Source organism: Alexandromys fortis, unplaced genomic scaffold (assembly GCF_014885135.2).
Source record: "Alexandromys fortis isolate MF-2015 unplaced genomic scaffold, M_Fortis_MF-2015_v1.1 scaffold_359, whole genome shotgun sequence".
Lineage (NCBI taxonomy): Eukaryota > Metazoa > Chordata > Mammalia > Rodentia > Cricetidae > Alexandromys > Alexandromys fortis.
Genome location: NW_026068230.1, coordinates 391,802 through 417,461, shown reverse-complemented (window position 1 = coordinate 417,461; position 25,660 = coordinate 391,802). Strand labels below are relative to the sequence as shown.

Below are 25,660 nucleotides of genomic sequence, written 5' to 3'. Positions count from 1 at the left end.
AGAAAGAAGAGAAGAGAAGAGAAAGAAGAGAAGAGAAGAGAAGAGAAGAAGAGAAGAGAAGAGAAGAGAAAGAAGAGAAGAGAAGAGAAGAGAAAGAAGAGAAGAGAAGAGAAGAGAAAGAAGAGAAGAGAAGAGAAGAGAAGAGAAGAGGAGAGGAGAGGAGAGGAGAGGAGAGGAGAGGAGAGGAGAAGAGAAGAGAAGAGAAGAGAAGAGAAGAGAAGAGAAGAGAAGAAGAGAAGAGCAGAGAAGAAGAGAAGAGGATGATAAGAAGGGAAGGCACAAGACGAGAAGGAATCCTTGGCCACATGTTGCTTGGAATCTAGTTGGGGCCACAGAGGGTCACAAGTGTGTTCTGTTAACTGTGCTGACAGGGAAAGCACAGAGTGCTATCTATGGGATCATCCAGGGAAGGAGCTAATCTAAACCTGAGAGGTAGAGGAAACAAAAGTGATCCAGTAGAGGAATGACAGATGAAGCTCGAAGAAAAAGAGACACGGAGCCTTCAAAGAATGCAAGCAAGTGGGAGAAGTACGCTGGGCTGCTATCAACAACAGGTTTGGAAGCCTTTACCAGCCCAACAAATCAGGGTTCACAGCCTTCTTGTTAGAATGTTTCAGGATATGCTGTAATACTTTGCCTACGTATAATGAAGGATGAGATTCAGTATTTCATTAAAAAACAAAAAAAGTTCCCCAAATGTCACAATTCCATTCCACACACAGATACTTTTCAAGTAGGATCTCGGAGAAAAGGCGAGTCCACTGTTAAGTATTAGCAACACACATGGTCAATATCATTCACTTCCATGCTACTTTCTCCAATGTGCAAACCAGTATCTCAGAGTAGTAATATTTCTTTTCTTATCTTAAAAACTAGTTACTGAAGGGCCTGGAAAGATGGTTCCATGGTTAAGAAGCAACACACACACACACACACACACACACACACACACACACACACACCCGTTTGAGGGGCTAGAGAAATGGCTCAGAGGTTAAAAGCAAGTACTGCTCTTGCAGAGGACCTGAGTCCTAATCTTAATACCCACACGGGACAGCTTACAAATGACTGCAACTCCAGGTACAGGGGATCTGCTGCCTCTGGCCTTCTGAGGCACCTGCCCTCATATGCACATACCCACATAAACACACTCACATGCAATTAAAATAAATCTTTTTTAAAAACTGAGGTTTGGATATAATGCTGGCTTTAAATTTATGTGTCTGAGTGTCTTGCCTGCAATTACTTAGATGCTCCATATGCGTGTCTGGTGCCCAAGGGTTCAGAAGAGGGAAAGGATTCCCTACAAGTAGAATTATTAATAGTTGTAAACTTCCATATGGGTCCTCTGCAAGAGCAACAGGTGTTCTTAACTACTGGGCTGTCTCTCCAGTCCCATGATGCTGACTTTTTACAGACTCAATGTCTCACTATGCTGCCTAGACAGGCCCTGAACCCCTAGGCTCACACAATCTCTTGGCAAAACTTCCAAAATCTTTGGAACTACAGGCACACACTATTGTACTTGATTTTAATAATGTCTTGTAGCATGACTCATCATTCAAAAATTACCCTGAAGAGATAAAAAATTTTCTGAGCAGTGATTTCTCAACTATTAACTATTTATTCAAATATGTATCACAGCCTCTTGGCTATTTCTTAGGATACGTATGGGAGCAATCCAGACCTTTGTTCACAGCCATTCTGATGATAGGATGGCTACTACCTACATGTCTAAAATGCTATTAAAACTGGAAGAGATGACAGTACAGTGGTCTCTTAGTGATCGACTTAAACTAGCTTTTCAGTGCCTGAGGAGACAGTGAGTGAAAAACTGGATTGCAACATTGACCAGTGCGGTTTCTTTCCGGAACACTCTATTTCCAAAGCCAATGTGAAACTGAAAGAAATAAAGAAATCTTCCCTTTGTCTAAGTGGTAACAAAGTGATCTGAGCAAATAAATGAGGGCATCAGACTAGGAAATATTTAGTGCTTTAAACGTAAAACTCTCAGTCAACAGGACTTCACTAAGACAAATTACTAACATCCTTAATACAGGAAGCACTAGTCCTAAAGCCAAGTTTACTCTGGGAGGAAGGGGAAGGAGAGGAGAGGAGTCACTTCTTTCACATTCCCATTCTGCCCATGGATCAAGATACTCCAGGAAAAATAGATTAAAACAAGAGAATGAATGACTTTAGGTAGAAAGAAATAAAGTTCACATAATTTGTCATCAAAGAGAAGTTTGTCAGAATCACAACTTAAAATACAACAAAAACAGTACAAAACAAAAATGTCAAAACAAGCTAAGTACAACCAACTCTTAATTACCCAGGATGATTGTGAAGTAGCAGCAAGAGTCGTTTACATAAACAGAACAGGGACAGAGCAGAGCTGTCCCAGGAGTGGACCAGTACTGTGCCCATGCCCTCATCCCTCCAACAAGGTAGTCACAAATTGGCTGTACCGTAGAGAAGCACCACAGAGCTAGATGTCCAATTGTGTATACCCAGAACAGCTCAAGGGATGAGCTAGTTGACTGCAATTAATTCTCTACCACACTGACCCTGGAGTCTCAGAGAGACCTCAGGGTACCTTTCAAATTACACCTGCTTTCCAGGTGGTCAAGTAAGGCTTTTCCATGGCATGCATAATTTAAAACTTCTAGCTCCATTTGGCATCTTCTCTTCCACTCTGGAATCCAGAACATTCACACTCCGACTTCTACCCACAGATGGAAGCCCCAATACCAGTCTTTGGTAGGAACCTGTATATGTGGACATGGGGCCTCAGGACATCTCCCCAAACTCCACTAACAAGACAAGCTAAAAAGCAAAGTAACATTATTTTTAAGAGTTTTACAAGGCTTCTCTTGGTTTCTGCAAACTTTAGTATCAGGTCACAACCACACTTACTATTTGGTGGCCCTGCTGCGGTGTATGGCGGGTAGGACGCAGAAGCAGTGGGTCGGGAGAACACTGGGGGCTCCTCTCCAAATATCACAATCATGATCTGAATAAGCTCCAGCAACTCTGACCGTGGCTAAAAGGAGGTGGAACAGGAAATCAAGTCAGCCATAATTATTTCTCAGTAAAATAGAAGAGTTTGGCATTTTTTTTTGTTGTTATTACTAAAGTCTGCACTTAGTCTGACACTTTTCACTCTTGGCTTTTTATTATTCGATGTGTGTGCACAAGCACATACACCAACCAGTGTGCACGGAGGTTGGAAGACAACTCTGCAGTTAATTCTCTCCTTCCACCTTGACTTGAGTTTAGGGGTCAAACTCAGGTCACCAGGCTGTGTGGCCTGTACCCGTACTCATGAAGTCACGTGTGGCCCCAGCTATTTTCCTAAACACATCCATGTTCACAGCAGACAATGGGTTACATGAGCATGGAAACACGGATGTATCTTTTTAACCCTCAGTTCTCCTTTTGGTGTAGTAATCACTTGTGAAAAAGTACAGAACAGGCACAAGCCTTCCAGAAACAGCAACCAGTGAGGATCACCTCAACAGAAGGGACTGGGCCAGCTCAAGGCCAGGCTCTCACAAGCTCACTCTATCTCTAAGTTCTCCCTCTCAAGAGGTTAAAGAGCAAAAGATCATTGCTTTTTCCCGCCCATCTTCCACTTCTAGCTTGTGAGTGCACCCATGTATCCACCCCACTGCCACCACCACTTGGAACCCAGTGTCTGAGGTTTGGCTTTCTAACGCAGACTGAAAACCACTGCATCTCCATGTACTCTCCAGGCCATCAGCACAGACTGGAACTGCTGAGGTATTCATCCTCAGGGGCTGAGGAGCTACTGGGCTCTCAGCCTCCCTAATGTATAGACTGCCACTGTTGGTTTACCCAACACTATCACATAAACCAACCTCGTAAGTCTTTGTAAGGCTGGAGAGGTGGCTCAACAGTGAAGAACACGGGCGCAGAGAACCTGGGTTCAGTTCCCAGCACCTACATGTTAGCTCACAACTGCCTGCCAACACCAGATCCAGGGGATCTGATACCCTCTTCTGGTTTCCACAGGGACCAGGCATACATGTGGTTCATACACACATACAAACAAAACATTCATACACAAAAAATAAAAATAAATAAATCTTTTTTTAAAAAATATTTATTTAGTATACAATGTGTGTATGTCTGCAGGCCAGAAGAGGGCACCAGACCTCATTCCAATGGTTGTGAGCCACCATGTGGTTGCTGGGAATTGAACTCAGGACCTTTGGAAGAGCAGGCAATGCTCTTAACCGCTGAGCCATCTCTCCAGCCCCCAATAAATAAATCTTAAAAAATAAAAAAGCTGGGCTGGAGAGATGGCTCAGCAGTTAAAAGCATTGCCTGCTCTTCCAAAGGTCCTGAGTTCAATTCCCAGCAACCACATGGTGGCTCACAACCATCTGGAATGAGATCTGGAGCCCTCTTCTGGCCTGCAGGCATACACGCAGACAGAATACTGTATACATAATAAATAAAAAATATTAAAAATAAAATAAAATAAAATAAAAGCTTCATTTGTAACATATTCACTGTACTGGTTCTGTTCCTCTAGAGAACACCAATACAATACAGGCCTAGGTTATCTGTAGTACAAATGCTGCCTGCCAGTTACACTATCAGCAGAAACACAAGATATTATCCTGGACAGCGATATTTTTAAGAGTAAGATTGAGTTCCTCAAACAGATCCCATCAGTGTACCTATTTTTATAAAAAATATTCTACCTCTGAACCTTGTCTGTTTTTGTAAGTTTAATTCAAGTAAATAAAATGATGAATAAGCATTATAGATTCTGTTACAGAACCTTTCTACCTGGTTAGTATTGTAGCTTACGTCTGCATCTTAGTACTTAGGAAACTGAGGCAGCATAGATCTTTACATATTTGAGGTCAGCCTGGATGACACTCTAATAAACCAACCAACCAACCAACCAACCAACCAACCAACAAAAGCCACCAAAACCAAAAACTAAACAAAGGAATAAATGAGTCTTTTCTAACTGCCTCAGTCCAGTGACTGGTCCACTGTCTGAATTTACTTACTGTCCTTGGAATCTTCCCAAAGTGTAAACTGCAGACAGATGCTAGTGAGCAGAACACACATGCAATCACTCAAGGAACCACGGGATACGTACGTGTTTCCAGTCATGCAGATACGGTAGGTAGATTTTCCCGTTTGCATCCACATGCTTTCCTGTTTTAATAGTCATTGAACTAGTAGGCTTCACAAAACAGATAGGGGGATTATACGGGTATGTGTCCAGCAGCCACAGGCATATTGGAATATTATACGTATTACCTGAGAGAAAAGAAGAAATCTCAATTACTCTACTTTTACTAGTTTCCAGGAGTATAATATATGAAGTTGAGGGCAACAAACATCACCACTACTGCCCGCAAAAGCATTATTTATATTTTAAAATTTAAGCTGTTTCTTGGAGTTTTGGTTTGTAAGCCACACCTGAGAGGTAAAAGTGCTGACTGCTTGCTACTGGAGAAATTCTTCTGACTCAACCTAACATTTGCTGCTTGACTCTTGTCATTCAAGCTAAAGGCCTGGCTGGGAAAGGGGAAGGGAGGACAGTGACGACACACCCACTCCCTTCCAAAGCCAGCTTCTACCCTCCAACGGTAGCAGGTGCCTTGCTGAGTCTTCCACCAGACCCATGCTTGTGGCAGCTTTGGTGGTAATTACTCAGAATCAGTGCTGTTACCCTCTCCTCTTTTTATGAAATAGAAACCTGACTACCATAGTTCAATAGTGGATCTCAAAAGATGCAACAGTTACCACATTAAACACAAACCAGCCTTCAGTGCTCTCAAATGTCCCAAGCAACCATTTCAACACTGAAGTACATGGGTTTCACTTTCACCTTTACAAGCCCAGTAGGAAGAAATACGCAAGCATGTTTCACCTAAAGAAATCAGATGCTAGTGGAGCTTCCAAGTTTTTTCTCAGCCCCCAAACACATCTACGATGTGTAACTGTAATACACAAAGCCTTAGGTTTATTACCAACAGTTAGAATTCCCTTTTTGGAGAAGGGGGTGGGGGGAAGGAATCCCTACAGTAACTTGGACGTGTATGCTGACTCATGAAGAATGGCTGAGGGAAAAGCAGGCTTCCCTTAGATAAAATCAATATTCATGCATTCCCACCAGAGCTCATTTCCCTGTGCAATGCTGAAGGTAGTAATTAGGCTTACATTTGTCACAGATGCTCTCAGTTAACCTGGGACTATGTCAGGCACAAATGACTGACAGTGATCTTCCTATGTGCCCTTCTTCTCCCTTTGAACCTCACTGTACTGCAACCACAGACTGCTGTGTAATATCCCCTAAGGTCAATGCTTGTTCCCCAGATGATGGCAATATTCTGGTGCCTACGTTACAGGATTAGGTCACTAGGGCAGGGCCTCTGAAGGTGGGCCTGGCCCTGGCCCCAGCTCCTCTCTCTGGGGACATATATGTCCTAGCTAGCCATAAGGAATAATTATCAAACACAACTGTCCCGAAGCAGAATGGGCTCTTAAGAAACTAAATGCTCACTTGTCACTTATACTCAGCAGAGAATCGACTGGTTGAGAGAGACAAGTGATCCAAAGCCATCACCGATAGCATGGCTGTAAGTAACAGGTGCCTTTGACTGTTTGTTTAGTTCACACCAGGCTACGTGCCAAGCCTTACACGTATGCTTCCATGGACTGTCAGTGCCTGAGTTAGGTACTATTCCCGAACGCTGTGGATGCCCAAGGTCACAAGATTCAGACTGCACAGCAGGAAGACAAATTAACTGTGTCCCTATTTTAGATTAAAGCACCACTTCACCACAGTCAGAAAGGTGTGAATGGTGAGAGGCTGAAACAGCAGACACCTAAGACCCCTCTACAGTGCTGATCCCACGAAACAGCAAATCCCATCCACTGTGAGGCACCTCTTTGCTGCTACCTGATAGAAAAGTTAAGACAAAGCAAAACTGTGAGGTGCTGCTGCTAAATAAAGGGGAGTCAGAACTGGAGTTAAAAGGCTCTTTTGTCAAGAAGGCCGTAACTCCTTGGCAGCATGTTCTTGTCAGCAGATACATAAATATCATTTACCTCTATAACGCACAGGGATCGTTCCAGTGAGGTTCACCAACTCCCTGGAGCTACCATCATTAAAAACTGAAAGGAAAAAATAAAATGTAATCATGAGCATTTTTGTACAGATCACCAAGTAAGTTATTCTTTCAGAAACACCAGTTAACTAGGAAATGAGGTTAACTTGTCAGTGTTCAGTAATAAGACTCCTTTGTTGACTTGGCTTAAAAAGCTTTGGGTTTCCTGTGAAAATGGATCTGAGTGGGGCATTCCCAAATACAAGCTTTGGGTCTCCAACTAAAGACAATTCCAAGCCAATTTAAAAAATCACTCTAAGAGTCAGGCAGTAATGGGACATGCCTTTTAATCCCAGCACTTGGGGGGCAGAGGCAGGTAGATCTCTGTTAGTTTGAGGCCAGTCTGTTGTACAGAGGGAGTTCCAGGACAGCCAGGGCTGCACAGACTAACCCTGTCTTGAAAAACCCAAAACAAACAAAAAACCCATAACATTCTGAAATTACTGGACTGTAGGCCTGAGATGGATGCCTATGATTATGCCAAAATTATATTCCCAATAAGTTGTTTTTTTAAACAATTTTAAGAATAAATATATCAGCTGGGCGGTGGTGGCGCACGCCTTTAATCCCAGCACTCGGGAGACAGGTGGATCTCTGTGAGTTCGAGGCCAGCCTGGTCTACAAGAGCTAGTTCCAGGACAGGAACCAAAAAGCTACAGAGAAACCCTGTCTTGAAAAAAAAAAAAAAAAGAATAAATATATCAGTAAATAATAAAAATCATCAAGACTGAGTATAGTTTAAATGAAGCACTTGTCTAGAATCAAGACCCTGGACTTGACCCCTAGTGATGCTAAAAAGGAGGAAGAAGTCACTGCCAAGTGATGCCATACAAAGCTAACCATCATTTCATTTTAGAAGCCCCCACTCACTGTGGCCAAGTTGGAAGAGTGCTTATGTGCTTTAAGCCTTGGGTTTATTGCCAGCACTGCATAAACTGGGCACGGTGGTATATGCCTATAATCCTAAAGCTTGAAAGGTGAAGACAAGAGAATCAGAAGTTCAAGACCACCCTCACTTACACAGAAATCCTGTCATTCTCAATCTCAAGGTGGAATCAAACTACAGTAGTGAAAACAGAGACACTTCCACAGTTAAGTACAGACATCTTTCAAAATGTATTTATGTTTACATTATGTGTGTTTTGCTTGCACGTATATAAGTGGACCATGTGTGCATGGAGGATAGAAGAGGGCACCACATCCCCCGGAACTGGAGTCACAAACTGTTGTGACTGCCATGCAAATGCTGGGAATTAGACATGGGTCCTCTGGAAAAGTAATATGTGATCCTAACTGCCGAGCCATCTCTCCAACTTACTTACCATGTCTGCCTGTCTGCCCGCCCGCCTGTCTCTCTCTTTCATTTGTTTTTGAGACAGGGTTTCACTATGTAGTCCTGGCTGGCCTGGAACTCACTCTGTAGACCAGGCTAGACTTGAATTCAGAGATCTGCCTGCCTCACTAGTGCTGGGATTAAGGGTGTGGGCCACCACGGCCTGGCTCTTTTTTCTTAAGACAAACAAATAAGTAAACAAACCCATATTTTAGGTGAATGAGTATTTTGCTGACACGTATGTCTGTACTATGTACATACTTGGAGTCCACAAAGGCCAGAAAAGAGTGGCAGATCCCTTGGAACTGGAGTTATAGACAGTTGTAAGCCGCTGAGTTGGTGCCGACAATGAAAATGAACCTCAAGGCCTTTTCTATCTTTTGCATAATTTGTGCTGCACGAACTGCTTCATTTTTAATGACTGTTTGGAACAAACACTGTAACACAGGGCAAAGGCTGTACTACGGATTTGTAGGACACAAGGTCCACATTGTTAAACATACAGGCTTTTCTTTAACAGAAGAAAGTAGCAATGTTTACATGGAAAGCCAGAGGAAATACTGTTTGATACCCTGATGATCTTTTGTTAGTCTGTGGAGCCAGTTCTCACCCAAATTCCCCCAGAATTCTGAGATAGTTTCTCAGTCACTAGAACCCAACCACATGAGAGGTCCCATGCACTTTACGCAAGTTTGCTATTATGCTTATTACAAACCCTTTCTCCCCAGGCCCTTGTCCTGAGCATTATTTCTCAGTAAATAGACCCATTCTTGCTGAAGAGGTCCCAGGTGCTCTGCGAAAGACAAATACTTTGCAAGGGAGTTTAGATGTAGTCAGCCTGAAGCTTTGTTGTGATAATTATCACGAAGAAACTTTTTTCCAAAGTTTCACTGTATTTAAGTATGTAAAAATTAAACTGCCTGGCATCAGACTCCAGAAGTGTGAACCAGCATGGCTAAGCTGTGCTGAGCCAAATTTCATTTTTGCCTCTCCACAGAATATTTTGCTGCCAATTGTGAAGCTTGTAGGGACCCCCATATGATTCAATATGAAACACCCTTCAAAGGTTCTTATCTTGAGGTCTCGGTTGCCTACTGATGGGCCCCAGAGAAGTGACCAGACCATGGGAAGCACAGCCTCAGCGGTGAATCAATCACCAAAGTGTTCATAGTGACGGCATTACTAAAGTGGGTAGACCAAGCTGGAACATCTCTCATCCCGGACCTCTCTCTCTTCCTTCAGCTTTCCTCCACCATATCCTTCTGTCACGACGCTTTCCCCACCTCAGGCCCACAACAATGGAGTCAAGAGATCACTGACTGCAGTCCGAGACTGAACCACAGCTTCTCCAGCAAGTTGGTGGATTTTCCCAGATAACCTCTCAGTGAGAAGAGCTGACACGTGCTATAACAAACAAGGCGAGCACACACAGCTACACTGGCGACACCAGCTCTTCTGCTGACAACTGTCTAATTTTGTGCATCTTAGAGTTATAATACGTTCTTGAAAGCACCTGGGACACTGAGGCAGGAGGATCACGATGAGTTCAATGACAGCCTGAGCCACGTAGTAAGTTCCAGGACATCTTAGGCTAGAATTAGACCTTATCTTAAAAATTAAACAAAACAAAAATATTCCTATGTTGAAAAACTACATTTAAATTTACAGTGTTGTTTACTCTAAAAGTATTTTGATAATAGCTTAGGCTGGGTTTAACCATATAAAATCTGTGTGATGGTGTTAGACTCTATCAGTTTTGATTAACAGTTAGTTTCAGCATGCAGTAAAAGCCACACACCTTTAATCCCAGCTCTTAAGGAGGCACAGGCAGGTTGATCTCTTGAGTTGGGAGTCCAGAGCCTAGCCTACTGGAGCCACTTTGGCATTAATTTTGGTCCCATGAGGAGTTTCATAGTCAATGCATTATGTGGACAGAAATAAGGCAGACCCTCGGTTACCCCCCACCTCTCCATAGACCCACTGTTTTCAAGCCCTGCAGTGAATGCAGTTTACAAAGTCTCAGTGACAAAACCCAGTTTTCTGCCTCCAGAGCCAAGGACCTCATAGTGGACAGGAGGCAACTTGGTTTCCTCTCAGCCCTGGCACCCTCGTGTGTTCAAAGTGGGACTAATGGGAGTAGAAGCATTCTGTGAGGACAGAAAAGCCTGCTGCACTTAAAAATAAACAAATAAATACTCCTCCAGGTGTTACTTCAGCTACAAATTTATCTTGTCTCAGGATAAAGACAAACTGGCACCTAAAACTGAAGACCGTTATTAAAAAATACTTTGCAGCCAGGCAATAGTGGCTCACACCTTTAATCCCAGCATTCGGGAGGCAGAAGCAGGTGGATCTCTTTGAGTTCAAAACTGTCTGGTCTACAAGAGCTAGTTCTAGGACAGGCTCAAAAACTACAGAGAAAACCTGTCTCGGAAAACAAAAACAAAACCAAAAGTTTGCAGGTTTATAAAACATAAGGGACAGTTAGTCCCAAGTTGTCTTGAGCTGTGCTCCTGAGAAGAGAGGTGCTGTGGGGAAGGGGGTGCTGAGCACCAGGAACTAAGATCCTGGCAATCCCTGCATGGCACACCACCTCTCAGCTTCACCACAGGCTGCACTTTGGCGCACCGATGAGCCTAAGACATCCTGCTACAGTGAAATCGAGTTTTAAAAACTAAGAGGCGAGAGGAGACAGACACAGAGACAGACAGACTGACTGACTTCATTTAATGCCCAGGCTGGCCTAGATTCCTAGGCTCAACTCATCCTCAGATTCCAGCTTCTTGAGTAGCTGAGATCATAGGCTCATGCTTCCTGGATACATGTAATGTTGTTTAATCTCTAACTGTTAAAACTTAACCACAGAATTCTGCTCTTAGCAACCGTCTTCACAACTCTGGTAAAAGGCCTGGCAAGATGACTCCCTGGGCAGAGCACAGTTGCAGAGCCTGATGACCCGAGTACAATCCCCGTAACTGACATGGTGAAAGGAGAACAGACTCCTCTAGGTTGTCGTATGACCTACACGTTTGCTGTAGCATGCTTCTTTAAATATTTTGGGAAAAACACTTTAGAAAATGATAAACTAAATTATCTTTAAATTTTCCTCCTATGGGCTGGAGGTATGCATTCTCACATGAGACTTTAGGTGTGATCTCCAGCACAGAAAAACAAATATCTCCCAAGCCTAAACTTGTGTAGTATTGTGTCAAGGTAACACTTTTTAAGATTTAGAAGTACTCGCTTTCTTTTCAGACATATACTCTCCTGTGTCCTGACACCTTTATTAGGCGTAAGTTCAACCCTTCAGCTGGAAACCCAACAAACTGAAAAGGAAAACAAGAAAATTGTAGCTAAGAACACAAGGAACAAACTCAAACACAGTGATGGATATTCTCGACCCATTAACTTACCATACGAATCCAATACAGGTTTGAGATCTTTGTACATAGCGATGACATTGACAGTCTGACGGACAGTTAGATCTCTGTATTTGTACTAAAAAGAAAAAAGTACAAAGTTCACTCAAAACCAATGTACATCACTTTATTGACCGATTTGCTTTCTTTTTAGAAACAGAGTTCTGTGTAGCTCTGGCTGTTCTGGAACTCACAGAGATCCGCCTGCCTCTGCCCCAAAGTGCTGGGTGGTGCGTGTGCCACCGCCAGGCTGGATTTCCTGAAAATGTTATTTCCCTTGTTGCAGTCTTCTTGGATCTCCGAGTCATCATTAACACTAAAGTCCGAGGGCCCAGGCTCTCTTCTCTTTACTGCCACCTGCGTGAACTCTTACCGGAGCTGCTCTCTACTACTTTAGCACTTAATCAGGTTCAAAGGCCCCATCCAAAGGGCTTGGTGGTTACGAGCAGGTAAGAGCACTAGCTATTCTTCCAGAGGACCCAGGACGGATTCCCAGCATCCACATGGCAGTTCACAACACTGTGTAACTCCAGAACCAAGGGAGCCAATGTCCTCTTCTGGCTTCTGCAGGCAGTAGACACGCACAAGGTGCATGGACATCCATGCAGGCATTTAAAAAAAGTTACCGCAGGGCAGTGGTGGCGCATGCCTTTAATCCCAACACTCAGGAGACAGAGGCAGGAGAATCTCTGTGAGTTTGAGACCAGCCTGGTCTACAAGAGCTAGTTCTAAGACACACTCCAAAGTTACAGAGAAACCCTGTCTTGAAAAAAAAAAGTTCCTATCCAAAGGGGAAAAAAAAAATTTCATGGGGTTTCCTTTTGCTGACTAATCTAGCTCCAAAATAATGATCTGCCTCAAGTCCTAAGACACTGGAGAATTACAGGCTACTCAGAGACTACAGTGTATTTTTCCCTTTTAACAAAACCTTTCTCATTCACTGTCAAGATCACTCCCCGCACTGCTCTCACCCACTGGTCTTCTCCACTCTAGAACGAGCACACTGCTTTAGGCATATCTGGCAGGAGCTAACGATCATAACACTGACACTCATAGGTTGACAAGCTCCAGCCATGCAAAGCTCTTAACGGGCTTGTCTTAAAGAGCAGAAACACACTTAGCTGCTGGCGATGTCACCCAGAGGAAAGGCTCACCCAGCATGCCTATGGGCCTTGGGTTCAATTCTCTCAGTACAGAAAAAAAAAACAAAACCACAAATAAGCCATCAGTTATTCCAACAGAGACTAATACAAGCACAAGGCTCTTTATTGCTAAATTATATTAATCATATGGAGAGCCCACATTTAACCTAGTATTCAGCTGACAGTGAGAGCCTCACCGCTAGTTTAACCTCTTGGAACTTCTTTGTTGCAAACCTGTCCACCTGACTTATGAAAGGTCCCATAATTTATAAATGGCTGCTCATTTCATTCTCTTGGTATATTTTAATATACACGATCCTTTAAATTAGTTTTTGGATCTAAAAGTTATGAGAGTCAAGATTTTTATGCTCTTTATGGTTGGCCATTCTTCACTGGGAAGAAACAAGTGTCTGGGTGTTCCTGTGGTGTCAGCAATCACTGTGTAAGGTTTCTCTTTAAACCTACTACAGCTGTGGACATTCTATCACGGAACAGTGAGATGTGAGCAGACCTGGCTATGTCGGAACACAAAGTGTGTAGGATTTTCTGTGGTGGGAAAAGAGGTCGTAAGGGAAGCATGCATAATTTTTGCCTCAGCAAAATCAGCCTTCATCAAAAGTGCTTATTAAAGTCATCAATGTCTGCTATATGGTCTGCTGTTCCAATTCTGTCTTCGTTTTATTTATAAGTGGTATTTGACCAAGCTGATTTCTTCCTCTTAAAACGTGTTCATGGGTTGGTTAGAAGGCTCAGCAGGTAAAGGCATGAAAATCTGAATCCAATCTCCCAAGACTCCATGGCAGAAAGGAATGTACTTTTACAAGTTATATTCTCATTTCCATATGCTCACTGTTGCGTGTGCACACACACACACACACATGCAAACACACATAAATGTAATGAAAAAGTTAAAAAACAAAAACAAAGTTCATTTGTTTTTTTTAAAGTATCAAAGCTTCTTTCTCACCCTTTCTTGTTTCTCTTCTTTTTTTTTTTGGGGGGGGACTGTTTTTTAAGACAGGGTTTCTCTGTAACTCTTGCTGTCCTGGAACTCAGAGATCCACCTGCCTCTGCCTCCTGAGTGCTGGGATTACAGGTGCGCAGCACCACCATCTAGCTAAATTGCATTTCTAAGTAGCATGGCATCTTGATGAAAACTCCAGTTCCACTGCCCTGCCCAGGCAGTGAGTCATCTCTTTATCCAGCATATCCACACTATACAGCTACCCTACCTGTTGGTGACTGACAGGCCTAAGGTCAACTGTCCCAGTGCTGTGCTCAAAGATCTAATTTACTCAATGGGCCTGAAGTTCAAGAGCAGCAATGCCAGAAATTGTATTAGAATATATTTTCTAATTATTCTACCCTGCTACATTTATTATTATTAACCTTACTGTAACTAACTTGTAAGTTAAATTTGGGGGGGGGGGGGTGTTCCGAGACAAGGTTTCTCTGTAGCTTTGGAGACTGTCCTGGAACTAGCTCTTGTAGACCAAGCTGACTCACAGAGATCCACCTGCCTCTGCCTCCCAAGTGCTGGGATTAAAGGCGTGAACCATCACCATCCAGCTAAGTTAAATTTTCTTATAGGGATACACAGCAAAAAGTACTATATATACGGGTTCAATATATCTGCTTTGTCTTGGAAAGTACTGCCCGTGGGTAGGGGAAGAGGGAGTACTGTGTATATCCAGTTGCTATTTTAACAGATGCATATCCAATGAACGTTAAACCGATTAGGAACAAAATTCCTTACCATCTTCTCAATTTTATTCTTCCCACATCCTCACTCTTGCAGCTGTACCAAACTGATGGAGGAAGGTCACTGGTTAAAAAATAAAGAAACTGCCTTGGCCCATTTTATTGGTTAGAACATAGGTGGGTGGAGTAAACAGAACAGAATGCTGGGAGGAAGAGGACGTGAGCTCAGAGACACCATACTCCCCTCTCCCGGGCAGATGCCATAGCTCTGCTCTCTGAGGCACACACGATAAAGTTCCGACCCAGGATGGACGTAGGCTGAATCTTTGCCGGTAAGACCGGTGCTACACAGTTTATTAGAGATGGGTTGATCGGGATATCAGAGTTAGCCAGTAAGGGCTAGAGCTAATGGGCCAAGCAGTGTTTAAAAGAATACAATTTGTGTGTTGTTATTTCAGGGCATAAGCTAGTGAGGCAGCTGGGGTGCTGGGGATGCAGCCCCGCTGCTCCTATTACATCACCAAACCTTGGATATTATCCTTGAGCCTCTCTCTCTCAACCCACAGCAAATCCACCTCAGCATTACCTTTAAAATGTATCCAGAATCTTGGGCTGAAGAGATGGCTTAGTGACTAACAGCACCTGCTCCTCTTACAGAGGAACCAAATTCAGTTCCCAAGACTCACATTGGGAGATTCAGAACTGCCTATAACTCCAGTTCCGGGGGCTCCAATGCCCTCTTCTGGCTTCCATGGGCACCCATATATACATATACATACAGATGTATACTTAAAAATAAATCCTTTAACAAACCTTAACGATACATCTATCTCCAGAATCTGACTTCTACCTTCACAGCTACAACCACGGTCTGCGGCAGCGGTAGCAAAGGCAGGTGTTGTCTCCCTCCCACTCTTATACCCGAGGAACACCCGAGCAGTCCTGATACCATTTCCATCAACTTGGCTGGGTATTGTGGCTTATGCCTTTAGTCTCAGGGGCTCTCAGAGGCAGGGGGATCTCTGGGAGAGGTCAGCCTGGTCTACATAATGAGATCCTCAAAATGGGGGAGGAGGAAGCTAGAGACATTCATGGTTAGAGGAATGCACTGCTCTTGAAGAGGACCAGAGCTCAGTCTCCAGTACTCATGCTTAGGTGCTTCACAAATGCCTGTAACTCTAGCTTCAGAGGGATTCAATACCTTCGGGTCTCTGTGTGCACCTGCATTCATGTGCACACACCCATACATATGCTTTTTTTGGGGGGGGGGGTGAGGGGAACAGAGGTATACTGTGTAGCTTTGTCTGATCTTGAAGTCACAGAGACCTGCTATTAAAGGCATGGGCCACTACATCTGGCTCCAATTGTTTCCTATCATAATCCAACCAAATGCCAAAGTCCTCACACTGGCCTGCAAGGTCCTCCGAATCTCCCACATCACCGATACTCGATATCCCGCCCAGCTCTTTAGCAAGCCACACCACTACCCTTTAGCTGACAGACCTCTGCTTCAAGCCTCTGCACTTGCTTCTCCTTTTCCTAGAATGTTCTCAGCCCAGATTACTCCCAAGCTCATTTCCTTTTACTGTCAGGGTTCTGCTGAGATGGCACGGCTCCCTTCGCTACCTGACAGAAAACTGCATCCTTGCCATCGTGGGCTACTTCTTCCTACTCTACTTTCTCTCCTCAAAGGCTGTTGTCAACTTTCCTACACTACCACTATGACTTTGATAGTGTTGGTTTCTGTGTGATTAAGTTCAGAAGTACAATTTTAGTCTAATTGTTCACACTGTTGCATCCCACAGTTTATGGTACAAGAGCATTCTATTTTTTTGAGGCAGGGTCTCACTATGAAGTCCAGGCTGGCCTCAAACTCAGATTTGCCTGTCTTTGCCTCCCAATCAATAAAGGTGGGTGCCACCACATTCAGCTCAACAGCAGCTTCTAATGTGACCACTTTCTTCTACTCAGTAGTGACTCATCTTCTATTGTAAACAAAATATTGTGCATAGAAGCAGAAGGTTGATGGTATGAACAAAGTTATTTGCATAAAGCAAAACCGACTTACAGTAGGAATATACTTAATTGATAAAATCTCAACCAGTATTAATGAAAACCTGTTTAGGATGGGAGCTAAGATAATGTTCAAAGGAGAAAAATGGCCTGTAGTAATATTAAAACACTCTCTCTGCATGGGCCAGAATATCTGATTCCCCAATCAGATGAAGTTAATGGGCTACATCAGGTTCCTCTAAAACAGTGGTTCTCTACCTGTGGGTTATAACCCACATTGAAAAAACACAGATGTTTATGTAACTAGCCATAACGAGCCAGTAGCAAACTTACTGAAGTAGCAATGAAATAATTCTATGGTTGGAGGTCATCACAACATGAGGAACTGTATTAAAGGGTCAAAGCACTAGGAAAGTAGAGAACCACGGCTCTAAAAGCTTACTTGGAGCTTTGAAAATGAAATGAAGATAAACATTACTACATAGATAAGGTTTCCCCTAACCCCACTCTGTTATTAGGGATAACTACAAGGATTGTTAAAAAAAAAAAAAAAGAAAGAAAGAAAGAAAGAAAGAAAGAAAGAAAGAAAAAAAGAAAGAAAGATCAAGACGCCTAAAAGATACGCTTGGACAACAACGGAAACATAGAGGTTTAGCCTTCAAGGACTATGGTCATGAATTTACTAGAAAAAGTCTATTTTTATATATATTTTTTAACATCGTTTTTTGTTTGCTTTGAAACAGGGTCTGTATGTCCCAGCCTGGTCTGGAACTCACAATCTGTCCGCCTGGGAGTGGTGGAATTAAAAGGCCTGAGCCGCCACGCCCAGCTTATTCGTGTTTCCTTGTAAACTGAAAACCTCTTAAAACTACGATTTCTAGCCTTCTTGCCTTGATAAAAGTATCAAAGCCAACTCGATGAAATGGAGGAGTTAGGGCTCAACCATATTACATAGATTTTATTTCAATTAAATTTGGCAAATTAGAGAAAGCATCCTAGAGTCGGCTGTCCCGTGATTAATATGTAAAGTATTTAAAAGTGAAAGAAAAAATCCACACCACCAGTCAAGCATTGAGAATTTTAAGTTCAACTCAAAGTAAACAAGCGAACCACTGAGTTAATCACAGTTAATGCATGCAATGGAACAGAACTGCAGAGTTCGCCAGAGTGGGGAGGGGCTGACATTCTAGATTTTCTGGCCACTCTACTTCAGCGAGTCAATTTCACCAACAGTCCCCGAGCTCGGGCGGGCCGGATCTGAGCAGCGCCAGGCTCCAGCCCGCTGGACAAGGAGACGGCAGGGCCGCTTGGGACGGCAAGCAGCGCCGGGCGGACAGCAGTGGCCGCGCCAGGCACGATCCTGCTTTTGTTTATGGAGGCGAAGGCGGGAAGGGCCGCTCCGCTGAGGGACGGCAGCCGCAGCCCAGCCCGCGGGGCCGCCCATTAGGAAGCGGGCTCACCTTGGACATCATCTTCTTCAGCTGACTCTCGGACACCGCCATGGCGCGCGCCTCCGTCCCCGCAGGCAGAGGGTCAGCGCCACGGGGCCGCCCCTGGCCGCCAGACAATCGCCGCCGCCCCGCCCCCGCCAAGCAGGAAGCCGGCGCGCCGTGCTTCCGCTTCCTTCGCGTCACTTCCGAGAGCGCCGCTCTGCGGCTGGTGCTGTGCGTGGGGTGGCGTCGGATCAGTTCCCACAGTTGCGAGCGGGCTGCATACTGACCTCAAGCCTTTCGGCTGACCCCTAGCAAGCCTTGTTTGGCAGGGTCCCACGGAAGGCCCTGCGCCACCAGCTCTAGCTTGTGGGCATTGATTTAGGCGACGATGCCCGCCCGATGTCTCTCTTGATGTATCACATGCGTTTTTGTTACAGTCGAAAAAGCCTTTATGCTGTGTTCGCCAGGGCAGTAAGGAGCTTTTTTTTCTCAGGTAGACAGTAATTTAATTATTATTTCCTTAATAATTCCTGTGCACCCACCATAAAGATAACACAGGTCTTTGGCACAGGTTTATTTTCAAATTAAAAAGAATTTTCCCCTTTGAACTTCTGAGCCATCTCTCCAGTGTTAATCCCAAAGATGCAAGGACCACAGACCCAAATCATCAAGGCCAGATTAGTTGAAGCGAGCAATTAAAACAATGTTTTTCATTTGTGTCTACTGGCTACCTCCCCCTAAAGCGGATTTCAAGAGGTCAACCTTGGACACGTGAAAAACAAGGTTTTTTATAGCTCAGGAGTGATGGGGAATTTGGCGGGCAAATACGCAGGGTTACAGAAATAGGCATAACAAATTGGTTATAACAACCTCTTGTGAAAAAATGACAGGGTTGCAAGGTGGTCATATCTTGGTACACGCAGTACAGAGCTATTTGTATGTAGTTAAGGTTACAGGTGAGTCATAGCCCAATCCTTGAGAAAGAGAGATTTAATCATAACTAGGAATGAACCTAGTTTGTCTTTACTATAAAATGGCTTTCAAGCCAGACGGTGGTGGCGCACTCCGGAGGCAGAGGCAGGATGATCTCTGTGAATTCAAGGCCAACCTGATCTACAGTGAATTCCAGGACAGGCTACAAAGCTACACAGAGAAACTCCATCTCGAAAACCAACAACAAAAAGATGGCTTTCAAGCCTAAGATGGAGGTAGGCTGATTGATCACAAGGCCAATTTTCAGATCTTAATTACTTTGTAGAATACAAGAGATGTTATTCGAGCTAAGCTAAATTTCTATTTCCAATAAAAGCTTGTTATAGGGACTGAAGAGATGGCTCAGCAGCTAAGAACACCTGTAGATCTGGCAGCGGGTTAGGTTTAGGTTCCCAGTTACAGGGGATCCCAGTGGCCTCAGTGGGCATCAGGTATGCAGGTGGTGCACATATACACAATGTGCTCATACCCATCATTCTTATTCTTTTTTTTTTTTTTTTTCGAGACAAGGTTTCTCTGTAGCTTTGGTGCCTGTACTGGAACTAGCTCTTGTAGACCAGGCTGGCCTCAAACTCACAGAAATCTGCCTGCCTCTGCTTCCCAAGTGCTGCGATTAAAGGTGTGTGCACCACAACCGCCCGGCTTACCCATAATCTTTTTTTTTTTAAAAGTTAGTGACATATCAACCATTAATCCTTATTAATTCTATAATTACAGCCATTTACAGTATAAAGCCTAGGCTAGACAGTAGGGAAAGATGATACAGCTAGATGACCTCAGCACACAGTGCACTGGTATCAATTCCTTTCTACGCCAAAAGTCATGGGCAGAAGGGGTCTAAAGTGAAAGGGAGTGTGGTAAGTGTTGCCCGTTCCAATAGGTGACATCAGCCTTGAAAACGGTTAGTTGTAGTCAAACCTCCATCTGCCCTGCTGTACCCACTGTTTTCAGGTTGGTTAAGTGTGCCTGGGAGCTGGAGAGACGGCTTAGTGGTTAAAAGTGTTCTACAAGTGTGAGGGCATTCCTACCCATGCCCGTAACATCTATAGCACTGGCCTCAAGAGGGGTGAAGGAGGATCACTGGGGCTTTCTGGAATCCAGCCTGGTAAAGACGTTGAGTCCCAGGTTCAGGAGGAGACCATGCTTCAAAGAACAGGATGAGGGTGATGGAGGAGGACACTGACTGCCTCCTGCCCCCACCAATCTCTTCAAAAACACCCAAAAAGCACGATTTTAAACTTATTTAAAGTTGCAGCTTACTTAGAAATGCCTTTAACTGGAGCAACTGTTTCTACAACCTGGAGGAGTGCTAAGCAACACACGGCTTTAGAAGTCTTCTGAACTAGGTGTAGTGATCTATAGTCTATAACTGAAGTCCTTGGGAGCCCAAGGCAAGGTAATTAAAAGATCAAGTCCTGCATAAGCTATATCACATTACCCTGTTTCAAAAGTTTTCTTTTTTGGATTTTTTTTTTTAAATTATGTATACAGTATTCTGTATGCATGTATGCTTGCAGGCCAGAAGAGGGCACCAGATCTCATTACAGATGGTTGTGAGCCACCAGTGGTTGCTTGGAATTGAACTCAGGACCTTTGGAAGAAAAGGCAGTGCTCTTAATCTCTGAGCCATCTCTCCAGTTCTTTTCAAAAGTTCTCTAATAACTGATAAAGGTCATTTTTTTCATTTTGCACTTGAATGAATAATGGATGTGGGTGCTCTGGGAATGACATTAAAAAAAATTTTTTTTTTGATTTTCGAGACAGGGTTTTTTTGTTTGTTTGTTTGTTTGTTTTGTTTTGTTTTGTTTTGTTTTCGAGACAGTGTTTCTCCGTGGCATTTTGGTTCCTGTCCTGGAACTAGCTCTTGTAGACCAGGCTGGCCTCGAACTCACTAAGATCCACCTGCCTCTGCCTCCCGAGTGCTAGGATTAAAGGTGTGCGCCACCACTGCCCGGCTTAAAAAAAAAAAACAAAAAACTTTTAATCTGAATGTATTTTCTTTCACTTAATCAGATATCACACAGTCCTTTTAAAGTCAAAATTTATTTTGTTCATTATTTTTTATATTTTAGGTAATCAATATAAACCAGAAAATGAAAAATATACCTTACAGTATCAAAAAGCATTTTAATCCAACCCCCGATAAAAACCATGAGGTACTGCATGACTTTGGAAAAATGAGGGTTTCTCCTCCTTGTCAGATGGCAAGAAAAACCATTTTACTTAACACAGTATCTTTTTTAAATGAGGAAATAAATCTTTCACTAGTCTTTCATGAAAGCTTGAATTTCAGAACATAATAAGGTTAAAAAAATCAGGATTTATAACGATGTGGGACTGAAACTTATCGGACAGCAGATATTACCTGGGAAGTGAGCACTATTGCAGAGCCTGCACCCGTGCCTCAGGTGAGAAATACGCAAACACTGTACACTGCCTCCCCCCCCCCCCCCCCCCGGTTTTGAGACTGACAGAATATAAAGGTTAATCAAATCAACATCATCTAAACCATTAAAGCATGTGGAGAAAATGAAAGTTACCAGACAGACGCACTGTGATTACTAACCACCAAACCAAGATGAGGTGGTGATGGCGCCACCTGACTTAATGGAGGAATGTGCGAACAGACAAAGACTTCTAACAAAATACTTGGATTAACAGTGAGTGCTCAATAAATACCTGTTGTATTGGCATTTCTTTTTATAATCAACATAATTCTTGGCAGTTTGCTGTTATAACATCCTGCAATTGGTTTATTGTTCAAGAGAGTTATTAGATTTTAGAAACTAAGTTCCAGATGAAGTACAATGGTGGAGGCCTTGCCTAGCATGCATCAGACCCTGGAGGCCTGGCCTAGCATGCATCAGACCCTGGAGGCCTGGCCTAGCATGCATCAGACCCTAGAGGCCTGGTCTAGCATGCATCAGACCCTGGAGGCCTGGCCTAGCATGCATCAGACCCTGGAGTACTGGCCTAGCATGTATCAGACCCTGGAGGCCTTGCCTAGAATGCATCAGACCCTGGTTTAGATCCCCACAACAGAACAAAACAAAACAAAAATTGTTGCTGGGTATGGTAGCCAGCACTCATGAGGCTCAGGCAGGATGATTGCTGAGAGTTAGAGACTAGTCTCAAAAACAAATGAAGAGAGCCAGGTGGCAGCAAACGCCTTCACTCCCAGCACTCGGGAAGCAGCAGTAGTAAAGATCTCTGAGTTTGAGGCCAACTTTGTCTACAAAGTGAGTTCCAGGATAGCCAGAGCAGTTAGACAGAGAAACCCTGTCTAGAAAAACCAATCAACCAACTGATGTGGGATTCCCCTCTGTATGCTGTGAGTACCAATGGTTAATAAAGAAACTGGCTTGACCTGATAGGGTAGATAGGCAGGGAAAACTAAACTGAATGTTGGGAAAAAGGAGGCAGAGAGAAGCCATGTAGCCTGCCAGAGACAGACGTGCTGAAACTGTTGGTAGGTCATGACCTCATGGTGATGCACAGATTAATAGAGTTGGGCTAGTTTCAGATATGAGTTAATCAGAAATATGGTTAAGCTATTGGCCAAACAGTATTATAAATAATATAGTTTTTGTGTGATTATTTTGGGGCTGAGCAGCTGGGAACCAACAAGCGGCCCTCCTGCAACAACCAACAAAAATAAACCAAAAACAAATGAAGAGAAAAGAAATTCTATTTTAGGAATTACTGAATTCCTAATTAGTTATCACCTAGTAGAAAACACTAAACCACATAAGAAATTGTTGTTTCAACTTTACCTTCCTATCTCGTACAAAAGGTCAGTAAAAACAACACCAAAATCATTTACAAAGAGCTAATGCTTACCTCCTCAACAACCCCAAGTGTTGTGGTTCTCGGACCAAACCCAGGGCCCTATTCTTATCAGGCAAGCACCTAACTACTGAGCTACATCCCTAGCCTGTATGGCCAAGGTTTAACCCAGTTGAGTCTGGAGGAAGTCTTCCTCAGCACGTCTCTTCTACTTCCTCAACATTCGCTTGTCAGTGTAAGTACCCAGTGTCATGACTCCTTCCTACCTCACAAACCCCTGAGCTCCTCTCCGAGCAGCCTGGATTCCAAACACTCTGGATTTCACTGTACTTAGCACACTTGCATTCATGTGCTATTTTGTTATTGGGTTCCTCTGCTAATCCGTAAGTACCAGGGCTTGTCCCTAATATAGGCATGTTCAGCAATAGTGTTTTCTGTTGTGAGAAGCTCCTAATAAATGCTAGCTGAACGACTAAATAAACAAACACCGTCTTTGGCACATACCACCTCTGCTATCTGCTGAGTCTCTGGGGGTCAGGCTAATCAATCTTTATAAAAAAAATACTTTAAAAAATATAGCCAGGTGTGGCGGTGCATGCCTTTAAACCCTGCACTGGGAAGGCAGAGACTATGTGAGCTGGAGGCCAGCCTGGTCTATGGTAGTAAGCTTCAAGACAGCTAGGACTACATAAAGACCTTGTTTAAAAAAAAAAAAAAAACTCCCATATGAAAATAAAAGCAATTCTTTCATAGTATCCTAAGCCTCAACTTTAGTTAGTTGACAGCTTGGCTTTTAGGCCTCTAGGCTCCCCCACAGCCTCTGTTGCTACCTATAAAAGTAGAGGTTGTACAGCTAAGTAACATCCTTAGAACCCAGCAATCTTAGACACCAAAGTGCAGTCTCCTCCTCTCTGATGAAGATAAATAGTCCCTACCTTGGCCAGTCGATGTCAGGACTCTACATATAAGAGCTCAATATATAGGAGTTGTCACCTGTGTGTCACAACAGCCACCGTGTGTCGCTCCACATGTTAATACTGACTGACCAACCACCAAGGCACAGACAGTCACAACTGTTTCCTCTGGGGAGACTAAGGCTCACTCGGAAGCAGACGACCAGGGCCTCTCTCCTTTAAGAACAATGTTTTTTTTATGAAAGCCTCACATTTTGCTTTCAAAATATACTGCTCGGCTGTTACTCTTTACAGAAACATGCATCTCTCTCTTTCTACTGATACAATTTTAAGATACATTTGAGATCTTTTAGCCCAAGAAAAGGTTATTCTAGAAATTTTCAGAGAGGAAGTATCATTAGAAATTAAATCATTGGGAGGCGGGGAGGAGGCGGAAATCTTTTTTTTTTCAATAAAAAAATTATATTTAAAAAAAAGAAATTAAATCATATATTATTTTTCATATATTTAAAATTCCATTTAACCAATTTAAAGCATACTAAAATCCTTTCTAATGTAGGTGAACTTGAAGAAGGAAAGTAAAACACTTTGCCATTATTACCAATGGGATGGTGCAGAAGACACAGGTAGAGCCGTGAAGCTAGGAGTCTCTGAACACTTTGCCATTATTACCAATGGGATGGTGCAGAAGACACAAATAGAGCCGTGAAGCTAGGAGTCTCTGAACGTACACCTGCCACAGGCTCTGTGCCCACCCTGCCTTCAGCTTACCATGCTCAGAATGAGTGTCCAGTGAGAACCTTTAAGGAGTGCACTTATTTCAGAACATCTCTAAAGTGCTAGGTGTGCTGAAGTTAGGACGTGCGGTTTAAAGTGACAGCTCTAAACAACAGAAACTCCAAAAGAAATCAGATCCTTTCCCGTCTTCTAACTTCTCAAGGATTCAAATTATAAATCTAACTAAGATGTCGTCTACTTAAAGGCTGTTTGTGAAATACCAAATTGTGGAAGTTGCCAAAACTGTGTGTGCTGGCAAAATTAAATAAGCTTCCCCCCCGTCAGGTGACTGCCCTCGGGCATCAGAGTTTCAGCTGTTGCTGGAGACTGTGGATTGAAGATCCACTGTTTTGGAGTGTCTCAGTCACTGTGTCTTCTCCTGCACGGGTTTTGATGACTTCAGATACTCCACTGGTTCCCAGGGTGCATGGCAAACTTAAGAACACTTCATTATCTAAACCATAACATCCCTGAAATGAAAAAGTTGGGATTATAATAAAGCTGGATTACACAAAATATTAAAATCATGGGGCTGTAGAGATGGCTCAGCAGTTAAGAGTGTGTACTGCTCTTCCAAAGGATCAGAGTCATTCCCAGCACCCATGTCAGGCAGCTCACAACTGCCTGGAACCCCAGCTTCAGGAGTCATAGCCTTCATGGGCACCTGCATTTACATGTTCAACCCTTGCCAGATAATTAAAAACAATAAAAACAAAATTAAAAAGATAATGAAAAGAATTCTCCCTTGCTTTCCTAGTTATATTACAAAGTGATGGGGTTGGAGAAACGGTTCAGTGGTTAAGAGCACTGGCTATTCTTCCAGAGGTCCTGAATTCAGTTCTCAGCAACCACATGGTGGCTCACAACCATCTGTTGGGTTCTGATGCCCTCTTCTGGCCTGCAGGCATACGTGCAGGCAGAACACTATAAACATAATAAATAAATAAATCTTAAAAAAAAAACAAAGTGATACAAGTTCAACTTAA

At 43.3% G+C, this 25,660-nt stretch overlaps 2 protein-coding genes across 3 annotated transcripts in view; both read right to left on the bottom strand.

The window, feature by feature from the left end:
• Nucleotides 1–18,388, bottom strand: part of Tsg101 (tumor susceptibility 101) — a 31,831-nt gene extending 13,443 nt beyond the window's left edge. The window contains exons 1-5 of the mRNA XM_050130820.1: nt 18,232–18,388; nt 11,910–11,994; nt 7,105–7,170; nt 5,144–5,307; nt 2,917–3,043 (exon numbers count right to left, since the gene is read on the bottom strand). Coding sequence (XP_049986777.1) covers nt 2,917–3,043; nt 5,144–5,307; nt 7,105–7,170; nt 11,910–11,994; nt 18,232–18,273 — 484 coding nt within the window. The 5' untranslated portion in view covers nt 18,274–18,388. The remainder of the gene's footprint in view (nt 1–2,916; nt 3,044–5,143; nt 5,308–7,104; nt 7,171–11,909; nt 11,995–18,231) is intronic.
• A 2,832-nt stretch (nt 18,389–21,220) lies between these two features.
• The window catches only part of Uevld (UEV and lactate/malate dehyrogenase domains), a 36,840-nt gene continuing 32,400 nt past the window's right edge, over nt 21,221–25,660 (bottom strand). Inside the window, exon 12 of one of the 2 annotated variants that reach the window (XM_050130813.1) lies at nt 21,221–25,144. In XM_050130813.1, coding sequence (XP_049986770.1) covers nt 24,977–25,144 — 168 coding nt within the window. In that variant the 3' untranslated portion in view covers nt 21,221–24,976. The remainder of the gene's footprint in view (nt 25,145–25,660) is intronic. The other variant, XM_050130814.1, reaches the window with a different exon arrangement.